Below are 25,960 nucleotides of genomic sequence, written 5' to 3' on the forward strand. Positions count from 1 at the left end.
TGCCTCACCAAAAAACAAAACAAAACAAAACAAAAATTCTTCACAAGAAATTCACAGAAGATAGGGCTGAACTGAATATGAAGGGATGATATCTGTAAAGCATTCATGTTTTGTTCTTTGTAGGACAGACAGGGAGGGGTGTCATGTCTGGGGCCGGATTTGGGCTTGGGGCCTCCTGGGTCCAGGGCTGGTGCTTTCTCCACTGTGCCACCTAGCTAATCCATGATGGCATCATTAAAATAGGGTTGAGGTGTAGGAGGAATAAACTGGGGGAGGGAGGAGAGAGATGGTCTGGGGAGAGGTATTTCACATGAAGGAAAAAAGAAGAAAACTTATGGAGGAGAGTAGAAGAGGAGGAAGGAGTTGGGGAGTGAGTGAACCTTAATATCATCAGAATTGGCTCAAAGAAGGACTAACATACATACTCAAGTAGGTATAGTAATATACTTTTGCCATGGGGGGAGGGAGGGGGAAAAGTGGAGGGGGGGAGAAGGGAAGGAGGAAAGGGCAGATTGGGGGAGAGAGCAGTAAAAAGCAAAACACTTTCAAGGAAGATGAAGATGTTCTGCATGACTGCACCAGTATGACATATTGAATTGCTTGATCTCATAGGGAGGGTTGAGGAGGGAGGGAGGAAGAAAAAATTTAGAACACAGAATTAGCTCAGGGACCCTGATCTCATTGGAGTGGGCTCATGGAGGGAATAGCTTTCATACCCAATTGGGAGGAGCAATCTATTTAACCCTGCAGGAAAATAGGAGGGGAAGAGGACAAGGAAGGAAGGGTGAAAAAAGGGAGTGCAGAGTGTGGGAGAGGATAGTCAGAAGTAAGGCACCTCTGAGAAGGAATAGGTAAAAAGAAGGTAGAATAAATGTTATGGGAAGGGAGTGGGATGGAGGGAAATAGTTATGATGATTGATTATAATGGCAAAATGTATGGTACCTTCTTTGCTGGGCTTTTGTGAATAAGATTCTCTGTCAAGCTTAAGGTACTATATAGAGGTTGTGATGAACAGGATGTTATCGGGAAAACCTGGAGAGATCTACATGAGCTGAAGCAGAGTGAAATATACTGTATACAAAATAACAGCAATAGTGGGGGGGATGATCTGCTGGGAAGCACGTGGTTGTTTTCAGCAAGGCAATGATCCAATGTAACCCTGAGGGCCTTCTGAAGATTGCAGCCCATCTGCAGAGAAAGAACTGATAGTATCTGAAAACAGATGGAAACACATTAAAAAAATTTTTTTTTCCATTTCCTCTTTGACAATTCCTTAATCTGAAGTTTTGGTTTTTTTGACTGTTTTCTCTCACAACTATCTAATATGGGAATTTTTCCATGACTACTCATGTATAACTTATTTTGAATTGATTGAGTTCTTGTGGGTGGGGGGTGGGAATGGAGTGGGGAAGAGAAGTTGGAACACAAAGTTTTTTAAAAATTGATGTTAAAATTTTGTTTTTACATATATTTTGGAAAATAAAATTCTATTCAGAATTTGAAAAAAACAAAAACAACAACAACAACAAAAACCAATAAAAAACAATTAAAAAAAAGAGTAGTCTTGAGGGGACAGCTAGGTGGCAGAGTGGATAAAGCACCGGCCCTGGATTCAAGAGGACACAAGTTCAAATCCGGTGTCAGATACTTGACATTTACTAGCTGTGTGACCCTGGGCAAGTCACTTAACCCTCACTGCCCTGCAAAACAAATAAACAAACAAACAAATAAATAAAGAGAGCAATTAGGGGCAGCTAGGTGGCGCAGTGAATAAAGCACCAGCCCTGGATTCAGGAGTACCTGAGTTCAAATCTGGCCTCAGACACTTGACACTTACTAGCTGTGGGATCCTGGGCAAGTCGCTTAACCCCCATTGCCCTGCAAAAAAAAAAATTAATTAAAAAAATATATATACATACATACATATATATTAAAAAAACAAGAGCAATTAATGAACTATGCATACAAAGGAGAAACAGAAACAGTAAAACAATAACCCAGTGAATAAAAAAAGATAAAATATAAATTACCTAGGGGAAAACTGATTTTTTTTTAAGCTAGAAAGCAGTCTGGCAGAAATCAGCCTATCTTATAATATATTACACAATATAGTCTAAATACACACACACACACACACACATATATATATATATATACATATACACATATAACTGTTATATGTAGTGTATACAATGTAAAAGTAAAAATGAAGGAGATTATTTTTACCATAAAGACTTTCAGCAACTACTTTTTAAAAGGTTAGTGACAATTCAGAAGAGGCTGAGCTTAGATGGAAAGAGAAAACACTGGAATCATGGAGAGAGAGCTGGATTCAGTGTTAGAAAAAGGAAAGGGGAAAAGGAACATGCTTTTTTTTTTTTTTGTAGTGGCCAAGAATGGGAAACTGAGGGGATGCCCATCAGTTAAGGAATGGCCGAACCAGTGATAGCAGGTAAATGTGATGGAATGATGCTATATTGTAAGCAATAATAAAGGCGATGGTTTTCAGAGAACCTGGGAAGACTCATGTGAATTGATATATGGTGAAGTTAGCAGAACCAAGAAGACAATTTAATATCATAATTTATAAAGTAACATTATAGTCCACTCTGAAAGATTTCTTAGTAACACTTATGAACACAATGACCAACTACAGGGACTCAATGAAACATGCTATCCAACTCCTGATAATGAACAGATTAAAGCATTTTTCTTCTATGTCTTTCTTTTCCCTGCCTTTTATCAGAGGGAGGATTTGGGGAGAGCATGGCTAATAGAGACATTTGTTTTGCATGACTTTACAGATATATATGACATATTGATAAATATATATATATATATATACACATACATATACATGGTCCATTTTTTTTCTTGCTATATGGGTGGAGAATTTGGAATTAAAAATAAAATTGAACAGAGTCAAAAGGCACATCTAAGCATATTTCTAAACTTTTGAGGGTAGGTGGGTCTCCTTTCTTTAACAACATGACTGATATGGAAGCTTTTAGTGCTCTACAGTGCCTGCTGCAGCTGCCTTCATGACCATGGGAACAAATTGTTCTTCGCCAGGATGTCTTCACATGCTTTGGGTAGACATCCTCCTAACGCCCTGACAGGACAACATGGACGTGTTTTTGACGATTGCACACGTATAACCTCTATCAAATTGCTTGACTTCTCAGTGAGAGGGGAGGAAAAGGAAGGAGGGAAATTTTTTAAAAAACAAATGTTAAAAATTTTTGAAAAATAAGTTAGAGGTTCAAATTCTAACTCTATCATTAACTACCTTGTGAAAATAGGTAAACTGTCAGCCTCTGTTTCTTCATCTAGGTATATGACTGAATGACCTGTAAAGTCCCAGCTAAGTGTATTATCCTCTTATGGAGATGTAATTATGTACATTTAATTTGATGATAGTAAATACAAATTTACCTGCCAATTGTTAGGATTACGTTTACACATGCAACCTTCCCTATCCCATTTTGTCTAAACAAAGATGAATTAGTCTAATTAACAACCTTAAATAGTTCTGTCAGGAATATCCCAATGCCAATATTTAACGTCAGCTGTGGTCCAAAGATAAATTTTTCGTCTTCAAATATGGCCATGGTCATGCTCTCCCAAAGACACCCCACCAAAAAAAAAAAAAAAAGCTTTATTTCAGTTGTATACAAAAATATCATGCTCTAACAAATGGTATAAGTAGCACAAAGCTCAGTTCTGTTATTACAAATTTGTATGTCATTTCTAATCTCTATAAACAAAACTACGTCTGAATCATCCTTTAAGTGTACAAGACAATCTGGTTGCCAGAACTCATTTGAATATGTTCTCACAGATTTTTGAGACTCAAAACAAAATGAGACAGGCCACATGAGGAAATTATGAAAGAAACAGAGAAAAGATTAAAAGATTAGAATTTGAAACATCTTAGGACTTACATCATAGAATACCTTTAAAATGGTAAAAGGAAGATATTTTCATTCAAAAGAAATACTTTGTGAAAAAAAAGGGGAGGAAGGAACAGTAAACAATAGGAAATTTAAGAGTTCTCAAGTTCTGAAAACCTAAGTAATAGTATTCTATGATGTGTTCTAAAGTACTAGTAATCAAGCAGTCTTTTCAAGATAATACAAAAAAGCAGCACCCAATAAAGTAAAAAAAAATTCAGGGTTTAACTTGAGAAATTTATTTTACATTTCTTTATTCTTGAAACTTGTCCAATTACAAATAAATAGTCCATACAACATAACTCTTTGATATACATGTTTTCAGGCAGGTAAGAGCGACAACCAAGAATGAGTTTACATTAAATAACCAATTACAATATACAACTGGTCATTCAGTTACATTTTCAGCATGGTCCAATATGTACATTGTTTAAAAGGGGACCACTTTATATAAAACACAGATGTATACAATTTTCTTACAGGCCCAAGAGAATGAACACACATCACAGCTTTAAAAAAAAGTTGCATCACAGGGTCTCTAAGAGTTCAAATACAAAAATGTTTACAAGCTCGTGAATTTTGGCAGCAAATACAAAAATGTATGCCAGGCTACCCTATTCTTGCTGGCAAGTGCTGGAATAACTGACAAGCTCCATGGGATTTTATAGAGGTTATCAAGTCGACATTTTTAAAAGGTTGTTACTTAAGAGAATTGGCATTACCTAATGCCATGGATTCAATTTTGCACTGGCCCTAGCTTACATTTCAGCAAACTATTTTACTAACAGACAAATGTTTCCTTGGTAGGCACATCTTATCTTCTGTAAATTGTGGAGATTATTGCATCAACAAACTTCTGAGAACTCTTCAGACATCTCATTTTTCCAATCAATTCCAGAAAAGCTCCCTATTCTCTTAAGTCTTCTAATATCTGCATTGTGACACAGTTCAATGTGCATTTTCATTTTTTCAAAGACAATGCCAAAGCTAGAGAAACCACCTTATAACTGGGTTCTTTCCTTTCCTGTCATGTCTCCCAATTAACTTAGTATCTCTCATAATGAAATATTTTAAAGTTATTTAATTTTCCTAATGATAATGTAAGATTAACTGAAGGATAATCATAAGTTGTTCTTTTTACTTAGTCTCAACATTCTTGTTTTGCTGTGGTCATGGGTATCTGGCTCTGGTTTGGTGGACTGAACAAATGTTCAACTTTAAGCATATCAACAAATGAGAGACTAGGTAGATAATGAAGTCAGCTAAGTCTCAGCTGTTTTCTGGGAGGAAAAGAAAAAAACTTGCAACTCAGTTCTGAAATACATGCTAATCTGATTATTTAATGGGTGACTCTTTTGTAATTAAACTCCTAAACTTTTACTTTTTATAAGCACATTCCCCTCCTGGAAGAGAGCATATTGTAGAATCCCAAATTAGAAAACTACTCCCCTTGTGGGAATCGTATTCTATGGGGTCAAAAAAAAAAAAAAATAACCCCAAAACCCTATGGCTCTAACTAGCAGGTGAACTATGTTCCTTTTTAAAAGTTGTTTTTTATTCCATTTGCTGCAAATCTCCATTTTCTTACTCCTTTTCATCTTTGTGCTGTGTTAAATGTATGCAATAAGCTCGATCATTTAAGTATTTCTAATCTCCACTTTCCTAGGATGGAAGACTTTCTACTTCGCACATTAATGGCCTTCTTGTTCCACTTCAAGAGAATTCATCCCTTTAATTCCCTTCTCATTTAAAAAAAATCACTTCCTCTGGGCAATTGTTCTAAACTTTGTTGAGGAAGTACCTATGGAAGAGAAGTATGCAAACACATGATAATAAGAGAAGCCAAAAAGAAGTATCTATTTCTCCAGGTGTGATACCTTTGTGATGCGACCAAAGCCTTCCAACCAAGCAGCGTCCATCCATTTATTCTTAGGTCCTCTCAACATTCAAAATTCTCACCCAGGTTACATAGGGCCAAATATGCAATATCTTGGCCTTTATTTCTATACCTAAAGAGGCTGAGATGCAGTTACTTCTATGAACTGTGCTTTTGTTAATAGGTACAAAATATTTCATGTAAAGTGTAGCTGAAAATTGTGCCTATGAATTAAAAAGCATTGATTTGTGCACATTTGAACATGTGTTATCACCTTCGATGCCATATTCTCCAATTCCTTGGACAATGTTTTATAAATCTTAAACACTTCAAAAAGCTTATCTATTAGGCAGCATTTTAGGAATCAAGAACAGTGTCTAATAATACAGAAAAACCTGCAAATTGACTCTTGACACTTTTCTCACTATAAGGTTAAAAAGAATGTCTTCTAAATGACCATGTAACCTTGATGAAAACACTTTCTCAATCCCAGATGGCCCCATTTTTATTCATATATCATATTCACAACCTTCAAGATAAGAACATTTATAATGAATTAGCAAAAAAAGTAAAGTTGAAGACTTCTTTACAAGAAGGACTTAGATCAAATATTCAACCAACATAGACCATGTGAAATAAATACAACCTGGTGCAAATTTATATCCAAGAAAATAATCCTAAATTAAAAATAAGAAATAATCAAGCCATTTGGACTACAGCTAGGAGATATGACAGTTTTCAATGATTTAAGTGTAGCAAAATATAGAAACCTGAATGTGTTTAAGGCTGATGTAGACAAAAGATGTTTGGCTTTTTAAATTCCCACTTTTAAAAAAATACCTTGTCAAAACCCATCAGAGTTGTTTCCTTTAACAGTTTCAGTGTCTCCCTACTTTCAACATTTGTATAAAATTGTCTGAATAGATTTTGGAGGAAAACCTTTAGAGGATAGTTACTAACTGGCATTATACTTGCTATGTTTAGTATCTTCTGAACTAATAAAGAATGACCTGTAGAATTGCTTCATTATATACAGTGCCACGACCAAACTTCATTATTTCCCATTTTAAAATTAAATATTTAAAGAAGAAACTGTCAGGCACATATTCACAAGATGTTGGTCTCTAAAATCATAAGCCTGGATATATTTATTTCTCTCAAATGCATACAAGACAATAATTACACAACAACAAATCTGATCTTCTGTTCAACAATGATTTGATTCATAAGCATTTGAAATTTACATAATTTCACATCAATATCCTTGTTTTTAAATACTGTAAGTAAAAAAGGCTCCCCAAATAACCATCTCTAATAGTTCTTAGTTATCCCTCTATACAACCAAACTTTAAAAAGTTACAAACTGAACATTATACAGGATATATAAATCATTTTTAAAAATTTGAGGTTTTAAAATCATTGCTTCCCCAATATGATTCAGGAAAATTCACAAACTGACAAATATATAGTCATAGGTAGTGAAGTAAATTGGGGATGAAAAAAAAAAGAAGAGACAGACACAAGTTTGCTGTCTTAAAATTTTACTAATCCTGTCAGTTAAAGATGGTGATGTCATGAGAAATAACAGTTTAGGCTTAAAATGAGGAATGGTGTTTGTCTCAAAGGCTGAGACATGCAATTCAAGTATTTTCCTATTTGATCTGAGCTCACTGTAGCAAACAGGTGCAAAAGGAGAATGGTCATTTCCCTCCATACATTCGCTCAATGTCCTCTTGATAATGTGTTTTTAGTTCTTTGCGTTTTAGTTTGAAGGCATCAGTCACCAGGCCAGTTTCGGGGGTCCATGGATCTGGGCTCAAACGAATTTTTACTGGAATTTCAAACTTTTCCAGACCTGCTGCCATGACAGAAAAAAAAGTTTCAAAATTCAAAAGTGTAAAAAATGCCCATTAACAATATGTATTTACTGTCCCTCATTTAAAAATTCAGCATTACTACTGGTAAAACTGAAAAGGCATGTTTGTTTGAACAAAGTCCATTTCTTCCATCACGTTACCCAAATATCCTAAGTTCTGTTAGAGGTAAATATTATTGTAACGGAACAAGTTTAAAAGGGGAAGGCCCTTTCACTATATTATTAGGTATATACCTAATCAAAGAAATCAAAAGAAAAAGGGAAAGGACCCATAGCTACAAGAATATTTGAATTTTTGGTTATAGCAAAGAACTAGAAATAAAGTAGATGCTCCCAGTAATTGAGGAATGGCTAAATAAATGTAAAATAAATTAATATACTGGCAGTTAATAAACACTTATAATGCTTATTAACCTACTATGCACCAATCACTGTGCTAAGTACTGGGGAGATACAAAGAAAGGTAAAAGACAGACTCTGATCTCAAAGAGATCGGTCTAATGGAAGAGAACAACAAGCAAACAACTAAGTACATACAAGAAATATACAGGATAAATGGCAGATAATCATCAGAGAGAAGGTATTAGCATTAAAGATGATTAGGAAAAACTTCCTATAGAAGGTGAGCTGTTAGTTTGGACTTGAAGGAAGCCAAGGAAGTTAGGAGGCACAGATGGGGAGGCATCCGAGCATTCCAAGCATAAGGGACAGCCTAAAAAAGTAAACAGAAATTTGGGAGACACCAGTGCCTTGATTACACAACAACAAGGTAACCAATTTCACTGGATCTCAGAGTACATGGGGGTGCTATAAGGTATACAAAGACGGATGGTTATGAAGAACTCTCAACACCCAATAGAGGAATTAACTGTTGCTCCTGGAGGCAGTAGGGAATGTCTGGGGTTTATTGAGAAGGAGGTGTGACATGGTCTGATCACTGCTTTAAAAAGATCACCTTGACAGGTGAGTAAAGATGGGGACTGGAGGGGAACACCAACTAGTAGGCTACTATAACAGTCCAGGTGTGAGGTAATGAGGAAGTACCTTAGGTTAGTGGCAATATCAGAGAAGGTCTATGGGAGAGATGTGAAGGTGATAACATTTATAGGACTTGGTAACAGACTGGATTTGGTAAAGTGGAAATGAATAATCAAAGGTGACACCTAAGTTTTGAGTCTTGGGTGACTGTGAGGATGGTGGTACTTTCAACAGTAACAGGGAAGTTTGGAAGGGGATAGGGTTTGGACATGAAAAGTGTAAGATGTCTACAGAACATTATGTTTGAAATGTTCAATAAGTTTTAAGAGATGTGAAAGTGGAGGTCAACAGAGAGATTAGGGCTGTGTAAGTAGATTTGAGGATCACCAGCATAATAATACATTGGGACAATAAGATCACCAAGTGAAATTGTATAGATGAAGAAAAGGATCTGTGCCAGTGACCAAGAAAGAGAGTAAGATATTACCATGCTGTAAGAAATGACCAAAGGAACAGATTCAGAGAAACCTGGAAATACTTGTATGAACTGATAAGAAATAGAGTAAAACCTGGGGAAAAATTTATATAATGACTATCATGCTCCCCCCTTCTTGGCAGAGTTTATGGACTAAAGCTACAAAATGAGGCATTCATTTTTTGGACACAGTTTTGACTGTATTTGTGACAATACAGCATTTGATAGTGATAAACACTGCCCTCCCCCCCGCCAAAAAAGCAAAGATTGTCAACTGAATCATTTAAAAACATAACACAAGAGACTAATAGGTCAAAAAGGGACAACATAGACAAGCAGACCAGTATTGGAACAGGCTAAATTTGAAATATACATTTGTTATGCATAATGCAGCTTTTACAGTTTCATGTGTAGTCCTTTTTATGTTCTTCTTTGTGAGGGAAAATGTTTGTTTTTGTTGATTTTTATTAAGTTCATAAGAACATTTATTAATTATTTAAGGGAGAGAGGAAGAAAGAAGAATTGACTGTTGTGACTAACAGTGTCTCAAATAACTGGCTATCTTATAGAAATGGGGAGCCATGGAAGTTGCTTGAGCAACATGACATAATTCAAGTTTTGAAAGGAATATATTGCATATTAGAAGAACCACATTGATTTTTTTCCATTTCTTAGAACAAATTTTCCATAAGCTCTGGCTGTAAAGAGTTTAACAGAAAACTCACCTGAAGCAGCAGCCTCTGAGAGCACTTTCAGCACCTCCTTTTCCATTTCAGGACTGTTACAGATCTCCTCCCAAGTCCCTCTAAGTTCTTTTTGTCGAGCTAGCTCTGTTAGTTCCTTCTGATTTGGCACAACAAATCCAATGACATAAGAATGATAGCTGAAATATATCAAAGATGGCAGGTCATGGATTAGTAAGAGTTTTAGATGAAACAGCAGTGACTAGCTGGCTAAGAATGCTTACTTGATATTTTCAAAGTTCTATAGCTAAGAAATTCTAAACCATAAAAGTTCTCTAAATTCCTTTGTAAATATATGACATCCAAATGTACTGTATTTTACTAACAAAGTTATATCTATTCCTTCAATATTTCACAGCATTTCACACATGATAATGCTTGTTAAAATTGTTGTCGTAATGCAGATTGGGACCTTTATAGCTTTGGATACTACCAAAATATCACAGATACCTTCCATTTGTATAGTGCTTCATAGTTTTCAAAGTGATTTCACATATTCTTTCTCATTTGGGTCTCAAGATGGCCCAAAGTGATAGGTTAAAGTAGGCATTATCCTCTTCATTTTATGGACGATGAAACTTCAGTGCAGGACTCAGGGTGTTATAATCTGTTACCCTTTGCTGCTTTTTCATGACTGGTTATACATTCCTTTAATATCATCCTGTGTGTCCTTTCTTGCACAATTTCTCTCTGGTGATATTCTTTAGTCTATTTAGACACACTCTCCATTGCTCTTTTTGCCAGCCATAGTTTTGATTCTATAGAGACTGTGGCAGTCCATGATTAAAAAACTGGTATTTTAAAAAAATGTTTTAACTTTCAGAAGCAACTTGGAAGCACTGAAAGCGAACAATTTCCCCACAGCAATACAGAGCTTCCTCTTCCTTTCACCGAATTCTAGGTCTAGCTCCCTGTTCATATGTACTGCCTAACAAAGAGAGATGTACCGACTACCTGAATGACACATCTATCTAACTCTGCAATATTCTGGACAACAGACATTATTGATCCACTTAATTTTTTCTATGTAAATTAGACTTTTTTTTTTTTAAATCATGAACATCTCTAAGAAAATTCTAGTATTCTGTAGCTGGATGAAATTAGCCCAATGCCATCCACAAAAAATCTTTCATGCTCTGTTAAACAGTAGTGGATTCCTCATGTGAGTATTTGTCTCCTGGTTTTGTGCCTCACTTGATAGTGATAATCAGGAGAATGTCAAAAAGTTTTTCTATTACACTAAGATGAATCAATAATCCAAATAAAATAAAACCCAGAATTGTTGACCAAAATGATAATTTTAATTGGTAGCTTAGCACAGCTAACTGGACTACAGAATCATGAAAGAACTTTAGACTTACCTGTCTAGTTTGGTATTTAAGAATAATCAATAAAAAATAATTTATTAAGGATCTACTTCTGGTAGGTACTAAAATAGGGTCACCATTTGGATTCAACAGTTATCTGCATAAAGCTGAAAACTGAACCCATGGGAACTAATAAGATTACTGAGAGAAAGGCTATGGAGAAAGAAGAGAGGGCCCAAGATAATCATATAAAAATGTTAAAAAAAGAGAAAGTAGCATTAAACTTTCTTACCATACCTGTTTGCGTATGCGCAGATGTTATCTATTAATGGGAGATTCTTTAAAGCTGCCTCAACTTTTCCAAGAGATACATATTCTCCTGCCTGAAGTTTTACAAGGTCCTTTTTACGATCTGTTATTACCCCAAAAAAAAAAAAATCACCCAAATGAAAATTATAGACATATACAATGAAAGTAACCAATACATACTCACTGAATATTCTTAAATAGCTCATTGTCAACTAAATCTATAATAGTAAGACTATGCAAAAAAACACGAATCAAGAACTTAGTTTCTAATGAGCAATGTTAAATACATACTTTTATTTATTTTATTTGGTTATTTTTTGGCGTGGCAATGAGGGTTAAGTAACTTGCTTGGGGTCACACAGGTAGTATGTGTCAAGTGTCTGAGGCTGAATTTGAACTCTGGTCCTCTTGAATCCAGGGCCAGTGCTTTATCCAGTGCACCATCAACTGCCCCCAAAATACATACTTTTAAAAGGGGGTCAAACAATCTGCCTTTTTAATAAAATGGCATCAATATCAAGTAACCTCCTAATTTTTGTACTTTTGTTGGGTAAGTTCAGCAAATAAAGAATGGAAAAGGTCTCTAGTTGGCCTAAAGGTAAAACACCCATGATCTTTAACTAAATAATTAAATAACTAAAACAAACTGAACACAATAAAACATGTGCTTATTAGATAAGACAGCTATCAATCAGTGCAAATTCAAGCAAAGATCAATAGCTCCAGCATTTCATCTAATAAGGAAACATTTTTAACAAAGATAAATAACTGTATCCTTAAGGTAAGCTAGAAATTCAACCAAAACAGAATCATATAAAAATTGTTATGTACGACCAACTACATTACATGGTGAAGAACCTAATTAGAATACGTATTAACTAAAATAAATAAACATGGATAACCTGTTCATTATTTTTTCCAAGTATAAAAGGGGAGTCATAAAGAGTCAAAGATGATCAGCATGTAGAATGGTTCACTGTAGACCTAGCCCTCCTTCCAACTTTTACATTTTTGTTGATGATACTATTATCCTCAGAGTCACCTACGCACAAAACTTCGGTTACCTTTGATTATTCCTTCTCCTTATGCTCCATATAAATCGTCATTTGCCAAAGCTTGTTGATTCCACCTCCATCACATCACTGGTACCCATTCCCTTTTCTCTCTAATAACCGGTTATTTCAGGATTTCACTTCCTCTCACACTTAGGTTAATGAAATAGCCTAAAAAATGGTCTCCCTACCTCCTTTCTCTTCCCTCTCCAATCTATCTGCCATATAGTTGCCAAAATAATTTTCCTAGTGCACACCGTCTTGTACAAAGAAGGTACTCACTTCATGTTTACTGAATTAAACTGACATTACCAAACTGTGGTAAAAATGATCTCCCAAAGACCTCTATACTAGTGGTTCTATAAGACCCCAGAACCCAGAAAGAGATAAGCCATGAAGAATTCTTCTATGTAAATGATAATGGTTGAACTGCCTCATTTATGGTAACTCTCCCCCAAGACAAAGCAGACATGGTTCCTCAGAAATATAAAACCAAAACATAGTCTAATTATCTAGTGAACAGGGAAGGCCACACAAACTACTGATGCCCACTCAGGCAAAAATAATACATGCCACTAAATATTACAATAAAACTATCTTAGTCTGATGAATATAGGCTTCATTTTGTCCCCAAATCTGGCTTGCATAGAAGCTGAATGTTAACTTAGAAATCATAATCTTAGTAAAACAAGTCACAGTGTTGAAAATAAAGAATTATTAATATAATCATAAATCATCACAAAATATTTTAGTTAAATGATTAAAGATACTTTCACTGTAAGTTAAAGAATGCAATACTTTAATAGAAAAATTAAATATATATGGTAGGGTAGCCTATATTCAGATGCAGTTTGTATTCTAATGCATTCTCAGAAAGTGGAACATACATACATCACAGGATAAAATTATTAAAACTTATTTAACAACTGCTTATAAATTCTATAATTTGTGTGACTATACAGGATGCCACAAAAAAGATTAGTTCAGTTTTAATCTATTTTAGTTTAAATTGAAATAAGATTCTTGGGACACTGTATTAGAAGGATTTATTTCCAACACCCACATCAGATGGCTCACCAATTATCTTTAAACATCCATCAGGATCAAATTCTCCAATATCTCCCGTACAGAGCCACCTCTGTCCATGTTCATCTTCAAAGAAATCAGTATTTGTTTTTGCATCATTTTTGTAGTAGCCCATTGTCACATTTGGGCCACCAATTAGAATCTCACCTCTTGGATGTGGTTTATCTGTATTAAAGTATCCACCTAATTAATAAAAAGAACAGTTAACAGTGTGTGTCAATCTTTTTTTAAGTACAAAAAGAAAACATTTCTATATTTCTCAGTGCAAGTTAGTTTTATCTATCCTATCTTCCAAGTTTGCTTTTAGAAATATACAGCTACATAAATAAAAAAATGCTATGAATATAAAAAAAAAAGACTCCACAGATAACTTAAGTATAGCAATAGGTTGGATAAATAGTATTAAAGGTATGTAAACAACACTCAGAAATCCAGCATTTCCTACTATTCTCGTTGTGGGTCCTCTCTAATGGTATGGATTACAAGTCATGAACACCTTTTCATCCTATGTGCTTATTATTCATTTGCAACCACAAATTCTCCACAGGGAGTCTTGACTGAGTCCCTCCTCCCAACACGCTGAGAGTTTTTGAACAATGCACAACTATAAAGGTGGATGGGGCTGTGCAGTGGTTATCCTCTACTTCCAGCCTATCTCCTTGTACAAGCACACACCTCTTTCATGATGCATCCTTTTGTGCTGGTCTTCATCTGTGCAACTATGCATTGGTAATATGCTGCATTATTGTGCCTACCATGCATCTGCTCACTGTTCTTTGTGTGACCTGCAATTTTAATGATTTGGAAACTAGCAAGATACCATACAGAATCACCAGAAGAATGTTATCGTTCAAAATATGGACCTCTATTTCAGAGAGAATCTCAAGATCATGAAAAATACTGGATAATTACTCAAAGGTTAATACCACCCACCCTCCTCCTATTCAGTTCTAGGTCCAATTCACAGCCTCCATCCTTAGCATTTAAGACAGGCACTGGTGCAACAATGCTATGGATTGTCTATATAACTGGATATCATAATCTTGATAACAAGCTATCTCTATCCAGCTGATTTTATTCTTCTATGGATAGTTAGAACACTTCTGTATGATCACAGATCTCACTTAGGAAACTGTGCAATGTTCCTAGAGTTTGATGAAATCAATACAAAGTCATCTGCAAAAAGGAGTATGTAAATCACCTCATGATTTACAGAAAAAGCACTCTTCCACTCTGGATCTGAGAGTGCATTCACCTTTAAAAAACATTCACCTCTGTATTTCATGCCTTGTTTGATGCTAATAACTGGAAGACTTAATAAAGTGATCCTTTCCAAAGAATCCTGTAGGATTTTAACATATGAATGGAATACACCCTATCAGAAGTAAGCCTCTAGAGCAATATTTTGATCTGCCAAATCAAATGCCATTAAAAAAAATACTGGAATCTTTTGAATTTCCCACATTTCAGTCAATCACACAACTGAAGATGTGGATTGCTCTGGAATATAATTTACAAAAGTCTGTTTTATTCTCTTAGTACTTTTTTTTTTTTTTTGCAGGGCAGTGGGGGTTAAGTGACTTGCCCAGGGTCACACAGCTAGTAAGTGTCAAGTGTCTGAGGCCGGATTTTAACTCAGGTACTCCTGAATCCAGGCCCAGTGCTTTATCCACTGCGCCACCTAGCCGCCCGTTTTATTTTCATGCCTTCAAATTGAGGATATTATTCATGTAGATGCAGAAAGATTATTTTCATAAAGAACTTATGGAGATGGTGAAGGAGGAATATGGTCAGCTGTTATTGACATTCTCTCAATCTCTTTTGATGAAAAAAAGATCCATTATTTTCCCCAAATGTTTGACATCCTTCTCACCCAACTATCTCGAGAATTGTAACCACAAATGCTCTCAGTACCGTCACCTTTAGTGCAATCTCCTTCACACATACTGGTTCAGTCCAGTTGCTCTTCTCATCGTTTTTGGTTTTTCCTAAACTATTATCTAGGATGATTAGTACTGATGAGGAAAACATTTTGTCATATTAAACAGATTTGCCCATTTTTTTCTCTTTAAGTTACTCTTTCAAGTTTAATCCTTAATGTTCTTCAGAAGGATCTATATTAATTATCAAGGTCTTGTGATAAAGTATGCTACCCACAATTACCTAATGGACTCAAGGCACAGTTTTTGGACATGACCATTACAGGACTGTTTTGGGTTTTTTTTGCCTTGGCTATTTATATTTATTAAAAAGATTGTGTGTTTTTTTTTTAATTTCAATGGGGGGGGGGACTGGGGAATCTATTTTCCTTAATTAAAAACAAATAAATAGGGGCAGCTAGATGGTACAGTGGATAAGGTACCAGCCCTGGATTTAGGAGAACCTGAGTTCAAATCTGGCCTCAGAAACTTGACACTTACTAGCTGTGTGACCCTGGGCAAGTCACTTAACCCTCATTGTCCCGCCCCCCCCCCCAAATTTAAAACAAATAATCTTTTAAAATAAAGTATTGTTTTTCCTTGAACTGTTTTATTAGTTTTCTGAAGTGATGCTGCTAATAATCTTCCACCACTCTTCTTTATAATCTTTTACAAACATGTTTGAATTCTAAAGCAGTATAGCTCTTGGCTGCCACCTTTCCCCTTACTACATTAAAATCAGGTATTTACTAGGTAGGCTTCATTTGATTTTCAAGTTGTGACAGTTGATTTCTACAAGATAAACTCCCTAAGGAAATGGTGATTGTCTGTATTCATATATATTCTTTTTTTTTAATTAAATTTAATTTTAAATTATTTAAACTTTTCCTCAAGTTACATGTATAAAGAAATTTTCACATCGATTTTTAAAACTTTAAAATTCTCTTCTTCCCTCCCCACTCCCCCTTAAGAACTCAAGCAATTCAACATAAGTTATACAATTCATATATATTCTTGTAACTATTTCCTACTGCTTGGTATCAATTGCTTTTTAAAAACATGTGAGGCTGGAGCTGCTTCAGCTCCATCCATGTCCTTTTTTTCACCTAATCTCTGTTTTAGACTCTCTTCTGCTAAATTTCTTTCCAGTTTACTGTCCATGGGAAAAGTGTGAATGGCTTAAGAATCACTTTTTCATCTGTTCTTCCTTTAGTTGAACCCTCCTAATGTGTTGTCTTCCCTATTTACAATGGGAGCTGCTTGAGAGCAAAGAATGTCTTGGTTGGTTTGTATCTCCAGAGGTTAGTAGAGCTTGGCACCTATAAGAACTTAACAAATGGGGTTTTTTCCATTCCTTTGTTTTAATAAGAATTTGACTATAAACAAAGGATCTAGATTATACTCTTATCTCTAACCAGTTGTTTCCTGACTTATAGAAAGTAATCAACTTAATTTTTATGACGTCATTTACTGTTCATCTTCAGTGCTTAACTTTCTTCTTATAGTATTGACGATATACAGGAACAAGAATTCTGTACAGTATACAACAAGAAATTATAAGCCTCTCTTTTACTTACTCCTAAACCATGTTTTGCAACAGTTTTCACTCTCTTGCTCTATAATCAATCATTGAAGTCACCAAGTATTAAAATATTATGTTGATATAATATGGAAAGTTCAATCAAATTCTTCATAGACTTTCTCTATCTCCTTGCACTTATAACAGGTGTGGGAGCACAGCTCGCAATTATTTTTTCTGGAGGTCTCCTTGCAAATGCTTATCATGAACACTGCACTGTTGAGGTAACCAAACTGTTGGAAGAAATAATTTTTTGTTGCTAGTGATGCACCATAGAACCAACTCCTTTTACCAGGCTAAGGAGAATTTATGACCTAGCCTTCCATTCAACTGCAAATTATTTTTGTCTTACATTTCCAATCATGGTAAAAATGTCAAGATTTACATAATTCATTTCCATTCAGTAGTCAACAGTCTATTGGTCAAGAGACAAAGTTCTCTCACATGTGCAACACACTCAACATTTAAAGACAATCGAAAACCCATGTGATGCCTAGCATCCTCTGACCCACTTTTCTGTCACTGACATCATCACAGAAGAAATAGAAGAGGGTCACTATCAGGACTAAGGGCAATTTTACATTTTTCCTTGTTTCAAGGGTTGCCATGGTCAAAGAATCACCAAATGGCTGACTCTCACTGAATTGCTAGGAAGAAAACAGTAAAATCACTCTACCAATGTGAAGGTTTAAATTCTTCCTCCCACAAGAACTTAATTTTTAAATGGAGCAATAAATGAATCAACTGTTTAAAATCAATTGCATTTAAATTGCTCCTTGCTTATAAGTTTAACTTGTAAACTTGGAGGATCAATTAATATTAAATATTTTACTAATCTGACTGAATAACAATTCAGTTCAAAACATGTTTCCACACATTATACGGATCCTGTGTATGCAGTGAGGGTTTAGGCACTGAGAAATAATTTACTTTATTACTGTATCAACTGAATAACCTCAGAATGTTTGCTAAGAAAACAGAACATCAACGAAATGACTTCTACTATATCATATATGATTTTATTTTTAATAGAAATATAATTATTATTTAAATTTATATTTGAGCAGCAAAAACTAGATACTTACATGGTATCATGCACTCATGGATCAACAATTTTCTATCAATACACTGAACCAATAACAAAACATATCCTTAAATCATATACATCAATATTCTAAAAATTCATCTAATATTTTTTGACACAGACTCAAATGGTCATATTTTATCTATTCTTATTATTTTAGTAAATTTCTAACTTGTTTTAATATCATTTTAATTATGCTGTTTGTAATCAAATAATAAATGAAAAAACAATACAATTAACAGAGATCATTACACCTTGACAAAATACCACTGCCACAAAAGGGCGAGAAAGTTCAAATTAAGAGATTTTTTTTCATTATAAAATATCAAAAAATTAAATTCTAATTTAAAGGTCATTCACACTAATATAACTATTGTACAAAACTTTTGTTACCTTCTTCCCAGTTCTTTAATTTGATTTCACAGCAAACTAATGGTGCTCCAACCCTGCCTGTATTATAGTCCCAAACTAGATTAAAAAAGAAAAAAAGGTTAAAGTTGAAAAAAGGAAAGACCGAATGCCTTTTTTCTACACCATTAGAAAAAGCTAAGCTTCCCTACATGCAGCTTTTCTGAGAGAACGTTTCAAGTATGTTAGAGACTATCAGCCTGTTACACAGGCTCTTCTCCCCTCATCTCTGGTTTGCATGGGCTGGTAATACATTCACTACTATCTTCTATCACTGGGCTGGACTTCTTTCAGAAACATCAAGAATTCCTCAGGGATACCTGCAAGTGATTTAAAACACAACTTGATAGTTCCCAGTACCGGCTAAGTCGTACAGGGCATCCCAAAAGCCTCAGGGCAGTTTTAAGTTCAGTGCTTAAGTTAAAGGTTCCAAAAGAAATTTTAAAAAATAATTTTAAGCTATCAATGCTTAAAAGTGCACTGAGACTTTTTCTGGGAAACCCTGTATAATTTGTAATTTGACCTTTTTTTTTTAAATAAGGGCCATATCTTCAGTTCAATGTACCTGTGATTTAATTAGTACAAGGAACACCTGAAAGAAGAAATGCCAACCATAAACACAGGCTGATACTTGTTCTGCAACTTCACCGTCTCAGAGGTGCGTGTGGGTATGGGGGTGCATGGGGGTATATGGGCAGGAGGGCATGGGGGGTACGTGTGGGGGGGGGGGTGTGGGGCTGTGGGTACGGGGGGCGGGGGGTGTTTGTGTATGTGTGTGAGTAGGTAAGTAGGTATGTAAGAAGGACCTGAGTTCAAATTCGACCTCAGACCCTAGCTGTGTGACGGTGGGTAAAGTCACTTAACCACTTTTTTTCTCATTTTTCTCATCTGGAAAACGAGGATATTATTAGTATGTGGTTCTCAGAGTTACTGTGAAGACCAAATGAGAGAATAATTGGAAAGCGTTTAGCACAGTGCCTGCCTGGCACACAGTAAATATTATACAAATATTAGCTGGGGGACTCTTTTGTTATTATTATGTATATGGGGCATACATATATACATATATAACTCATTATCTGTTATGTCTATACAAATCATTTGACATCTTTTTTAACCTCGACAAAAATAATGTTTAAATTACTTTTATTTCTTTTGAAACCCTTTAATTTAGCTGTTTGTATCTCAGCAGTGCTTCTCTGTAAATTTGGTTGGCATATTTATATGAGTATATATACATACATGGATATACATAGCCAAGATAATGATCCATCTAGGATCACAGAGATACTTTGTTGTGCAATCTCATATTTCATTCAAACTGACAGGAGTTCAAAAATACATATGAACTACATGTAGAAATTAGCACATTTAACATGTTACCCATCATATGTACAAAGCACTACCCAGATATAAACAAGTAAGTTGAGTATGAAAGGAAATGGAAGCAATTTTTCAATTATTTTTATAGAGTTTAAAAAAGACAAATTCAAAAATTATTAACAACAATTCATTTTTAATTTCATTAAAGTTTTCAATTAATATAAAATTTATCTAATTGAGTTTTTTTAAAAACTAATTGTATTTTGAATCCTGAACCAATATACTTCCTGTATTGTTTGGGAGGTTCCTACCAACTTATTTGTGTATAAAATCTGCAAAGTAGCCTCATATAGGCACCTAAATCACAATATAACAAACTGAATTTTATTTTTTTCTCTAACAAAGTAGATTTAAATATGCTGAGAATAAAAAATTAATTTTACAGTCAAGATTTATCTCCATTTCAAAACATCAACTTTTCTTTTAATTACATAATTTTACTCAATAAGTTCATTTGGATGCATTAGTGGATGAGAAAATTTCAAGCTGTTGCAAAATATTGGTTGTCCTTTTCTTCAACTGCTACCAAAATTGCTTCATATTTGTTGAAAACAAACCCAAACAAGTCTTAACCACTCTTTCTTATTTGGGGGAAATCTAAGCATATCCTTAAAAGAGGATGGGTATTACATTTCAGAGTAATACTGACCTTCAGTGATTGTTCCAGCCCCAGCTGATTCAGTGAGTCCATAGCCCTGACCAACAGGACAGCAGAAACAGATATTCATAAATCGCTGAGTTGTTGCAGAAAGTGGAGCACCTCCACAGAGCAGGACACGGATATTTCCTCCTAGCAGGCTTCGTACTTTTCGGAAAACGAATCTATAAATCAGAGAGTCAGTATTTTAGTTCTGAAAGGCACTGTCCCCTGCTCCCTCCTCCTACCCCCAACTCCCAGTCACGTAGCCCAACACCCTAAATTTCAGATGCTAAAAAGTGAGACCCAAAAAACTGGTAACCTTATTCAAGTACTAGTAGAGCCCAGACTAGCTCCACTCAAAGCTATGTTCTTAAATTCTGCCTGTTCAAATGCCATAAGGACTATATGGTCTAACTGTCTTTAGACAAAGAAATGCTTCTCAGGTAAAGTAAGGACACAAAGTTTTCAGGTATCATTTTTACACACTAATCACAGGTCTGGACTTCCCTCTCCCCTAAAAAAAAAAAAATCAAAGCTATCTTAATCATTCAAAAATATTTCCATGGGAAACCAATCAACCAACAAGCATGCACTGAACGCCGTGTCAGGTGCCAAGGAGTCAGAGACAAAAATGACACCTTCCTGATGCCGCCCTCAAGGTCACATTTTGAAGGTGGGAACCAATGTATGGAGAGACAGAAACGGCAACTCTATACAAAGTAAGCATAAGAGGAATTTTCGTCTTTGACTCCCTAGCACCTGACAGACACAGTGTTCAATACATGGGAGAAAGGGGATGCACCAGCAGCTAGGAAATCAGAAAAGGCCCCATGTAGGGACCGGCAGGCATGTGAGCAGAGCTTTGCAGGAAAAAGGGAGTCTAAGAGATGCAGCTGAAGAGCCCATTCACTGCAGGCATATCTGTGCACAGCCCGTACTAAGGTAAGCAGAACTGGCACTATGTTTACAAATTAGAGCATAAATCCATAAAAACTTTTTAAAATGTGAATAGCAATATATAAAATAAACAATCTTCAATTAACTGTTAGCTTCCACTATAGAGAAATAGATGAATTGGGATATTTGATTTATGCTTGTTATAATAAATGTAAAAGCATTTGGTAGAATAAAGGGAAAAGCAATAGGAATTACAGCTGAAATTGGTAGAAACTAAGCTTGTTAGAAAATATGGATAATACCATTAATACAACTTTGAAAAAAAATTAAGAAAAACCACGACCAACTTTACTGTCTTTGTGTAAAATCAGTTAAGCCTAAAAGTGAGCTGCTTGAATAACTTTTTTAAAGAGTTATGTGACTTCATGTCCACCTCTCAATTCAGCAGTTACTAAATGTGAAGAGCAAAAGCAGAAATCGAGCTACCTGTCACAAAGTGGGGTGCAATAGCCTTTTGAAAGCTGTTCCATTTTGTAATTATAGGCCAAAATAAATAGATTGCGTTGAAAACTGCTCATTTCATTCACTTTATTCATGACATTTTTGTAGATTCGATCCATGATTTCCTAGTCGGTATAAAAAGGAATATGGTTAATACCAGAAACTTAATACAGTAACATTCATAACAATGTAATGTTAACATTTATAATATTAAGAGAGTTAACAGAATTATTGAATTACATACTGGTTTTATGACAATGTTTTACGAATACCATACGAAGTTAGCCAAACTATATCCAAATACCACTATGAACAAGTACATACATGTTATTTATTGCCAAAGAAATAAAAGTTTTAACAGTAGTTTTTAAAGCATCCAATCACCACATTATGAGTTTGTTCATTTAACTGATTTCTTATGAACTGAGAAGCACAATGCTTGGGTCCTCTTCCTCAATCAGTTTTCTCTCCCTCAAACAATCTGCCCTTATAATCTTCCAAGTAAACCACTAGGTTCACATACTTCCTGGGCTCAAAAACCACAAGTGGCAATACTGCTTACCCTGAGCTGTTAGGCTTTCTACAATCTGGTTCCAATCTACCTTGCTTTTTCACATTATCTCCACTGCACAAATTCTGTTCCCAGCAATAAATACCACGTCATCTCTTTACTCAACAAACTAGTCACACCTTATTACCTCTAGGTTAAAACATCAATTCAATTATTTGGCTTAGAATACTATGGCCCTAACCTACCTTTCCAACCTCATTAGAGATTAATTCCCTTCCCAAATGCTTCAGTCTGACCAAACCTGCCTTCTGGTGATTTTTCACCAATTCGATTTCCTTTCTCATCTCTGTACCTTTGTCTTGGCCATCCAAGGCTGGACCTTGCCATTCCTGCCTCTTAGAATCTTTTATCTTCCCTCAAGGTTCAGCTTAGGCACCACGTCCTTCAGACAGCCTTCCAAGATAGACTCTCCCAGTTCAAATTATTCTCCAAATTAAAACATTTCTGGAAAGTCTGTTAGACACTCATTTGCCCCTGTCCCTCCTTCTGTCCTGGATTATAAAGAAACTGTGTACACGGCAGTTCCCCCCAAAACTCCCTATTATAAAGATCCTTGAGGGCAAGGACTGTTGTTTTTTTTAGTCTCTGGTAAGTGCCTAAACCAATTCACCAATACTATTCTATTAATTATTACAGTCATAATTGTCATTACCTATGCTTAGTTGTCATTAGGTGTTGGGGGAGGACTAAAAAACATTAATGTAACAATTCTTGCCCAGCTGGAGTATCCCCTCTGTTGGGCAGAAAGCATTCATACTTTCTAAGTAAATGCAAAAGAGACAAAAAATAAACACTGTGATGGGGGGTTGGGGGGGGGGGGGAGGATCAGAAGAGCCTGGGGTTGTCCAAGGGTAGAAGCACTACATAGCAATGAGGTAACAACTCACTGTGGGCCTGGGAACAGCCTGTGCAAAGCCACAAAGATGAGGTACCAAGTGTCACACGTGAGGAACAACAACAAAGTCAGTTTTGCTGGACCACTGAGGGACTGAGAAGGAGTAAAGTATAAAAAGATCAGGAAAGATAGGCTAGAAAGAGATTGTCAAGGACTTTAAATGCCAAATGGAGGAGTTTTCTATTTTATCCTGAAGGTGAAAGGAAATGTTTGAAGTTCACTGAGCAAGAGAGTGCCACGGTCTGACTCCTGCTTTTGGAAAATCACTTTGTAACAACAACGTGGCGGAAGGCTGAGTGTGAGGGCGGTCCAAAGATGTGAGAGATGTCACGAAATAAGCAGTGACAAGACCGAGGAAGTGAAGGAGGGTTCTGAGGCTGTAAACCTGGGGGCTATTGTAAGGAACAGGTTCAGAAACAGTAGTGGATTTGGGGGGACAATAATGCCCATAATCAATGTTCACTGAATCAACAAAATAGCTATCAGGCCAGCTTGGCAGAGGGTGAGCACTCTTGAATGACAGAAATTATTAGCCTGCTTGTTATAAACCTGTTTGCTAAGGAACCGCTCCCTTCTGGGGAAAGGGAAAGAAATGTTCAGTCAACCAGCATTTATTAAGAAATCACTACGTCAGGGGCTGTGCTAAACACCAATGGGAGAAAAGGGGGAAACCCAGTCCCTGCTCACAGGGAGGTGAAAGCCTAATGGGGGAGAGAGCATGCAAACAAAGGATAAACTGGAGATAATTACAAAGGGAAAACAGCAGCATTAAGGAGGATCAGGAAAAGCGGAATTTTAGCTGTGACTTGAGGAAAGTCAGGAGGCACAGAGGAGAAGGAAGAGCATTTCAGGCACGGGGAACGTGCTTGAAATCATCACAAGAAATGGTTTATTGATGTCTTGTTGGCAGAACAGAAAGACCAGTGTCACTGGACTGAAGAGTACGTGGAGAAGCGTAAGGTTTAAGAAGACATGGGTAGACATGGGTAGAATGAAGGTAAGGTTTAAGAAGACATGGGTAGAATGAAGCCAAGTTATGAAGGGCTTTAAAATCCAAACAGAAGATTTTATATCTGATCCTGTAGATTAATAAATAGGAAACCATGGGAATTTATTGAATGGTTGTGTTGGGGGGGTAGTGGGGAGATAGGTAAGGGGGAGGATGATATCATTATGTTTGGATAGAAGATTTGAAACATGTGCAACCTGAAAACTGGAAGCAGCTGGAACCAGGTTCAATATTTCATGTTTGTTACTACCAGGGGGATTATCTCCTCCATTCAACCAATGAGAGGTGATTTAGAGGTGGGTTTCTACTATGTATAAGGTCAGAACCCAAAAATCAGTCTGGATGAAAAGGCCCTTAAGAGAAGAGCAACAAGGGGGAAACTGAATTCAGGAAAAGCCTAATGACCTTAGGCCACAAGGTCAGAAAGTAGAAGAAAGAATTTAACCTCTTGATTAAATGTAAAGTTTGGAAACTCCTCTACCACAGAGAACCCTCTCTCCTTTCTCCCATCACTTTTCCTTTCCCTGACCTTCAGCTCCATGGAACACCTAGCCTCTGCGGCTGCCTGCCAGCCAGTCTAAAGTCATCTATCTATAAATACTAAGAAACACAATCAAGGAACAAACAAGAAACTCTTTGGATACTGGAGACAACTCCCTGGGATCCCAGTGCCTGTCCCTAACAATCTTTCCATTCCCTGGGATATAAGGGGAAGGAGAAAAAAAGGATGGGTTTTGCAGTGAGATTTCTCTCTCTAAGGAACTTGGAGGGAAATGCAGACAGTGGTTCAGAAGACACAAATAGGAGACGCCTGCCTCCTTTCTGTGGTAGCCCTTCTCTAGCCTGTGTGTGTACGTGTCAAGGAAGGAATGGTTCAGTGGGTGCCAAGATGACTGCTACCATAATGCCAGTGAGGGCAATAAGATGTGAGCCAAATCTCTGTATTCTAAGCCTCACTCAAGTTTTAAATATGCCAGACTTGAAAGGAAAACAGAATGGTTTCTATTCAGAGTAATGTGGTATATTCCCTTACTGCTGTTGTTGTTCAGTCTTTCAGCCATGTTTAACTCTTGCTGACCCCATTTAGGGTTTTCTTGGCAAAAATACCAGAGTGATTCTGCCATGTCCTTCTCCAGCTCATTTTAAAGATGAGGAAACTGAGGCAAACAGGATTCAGTGACTTGCCTAGGGTCACATAGCTGATAAGTGTATGAGGTAGGAATCTGAACTCAGGAAGATGAGTTTTCCTGACTTGAGGATGGGGACTCTATCCACTAGCTGTCCCATATTCTCTTATAGTGGATGTTAATTAAAAAAATTTCAAGCTAGCAAACAAACAAAAATACTTAAAGATGGTTGAAATAAGGCAAAGATGGGGGAAAAAACTAGTCTCCCATTATCAGCCAAACAAACCTAAA

At 36.1% G+C, this 25,960-nt stretch overlaps 1 protein-coding gene across 8 annotated transcripts in view; it reads right to left on the minus strand.

Annotated features, from left to right (window-relative positions):
• Window positions 1-4,160: 4,160 nt before the first annotated feature.
• The window catches only part of ACSL3 (acyl-CoA synthetase long chain family member 3), a 73,743-nt gene continuing 51,943 nt past the window's right edge, over window positions 4,161-25,960 (minus strand). For 7 of the 8 annotated variants that reach the window (XM_043990741.1, XM_043990742.1, XM_043990738.1 and 4 more), the window contains 7 exons: window positions 22,053-22,192; window positions 20,679-20,851; window positions 18,632-18,706; window positions 13,648-13,839; window positions 11,507-11,621; window positions 9,885-10,042; window positions 4,161-7,688 (listed from right to left, as the gene is read on the minus strand). In XM_043990741.1, coding sequence (XP_043846676.1) covers window positions 7,531-7,688; window positions 9,885-10,042; window positions 11,507-11,621; window positions 13,648-13,839; window positions 18,632-18,706; window positions 20,679-20,851; window positions 22,053-22,192 — 1,011 coding nt within the window. In that variant the 3' untranslated portion in view covers window positions 4,161-7,530. The remainder of the gene's footprint in view (window positions 7,689-9,884; window positions 10,043-11,506; window positions 11,622-13,647; window positions 13,840-18,631; window positions 18,707-20,678; window positions 20,852-22,052; window positions 22,193-25,960) is intronic. The other variant, XM_043990746.1, reaches the window with a different exon arrangement.

The sequence above is a fragment of the Dromiciops gliroides genome, chromosome 3, assembly GCF_019393635.1.
Source record: "Dromiciops gliroides isolate mDroGli1 chromosome 3, mDroGli1.pri, whole genome shotgun sequence".
In the NCBI taxonomy this organism is placed as follows: Eukaryota; Metazoa; Chordata; class Mammalia; order Microbiotheria; family Microbiotheriidae; genus Dromiciops; species Dromiciops gliroides.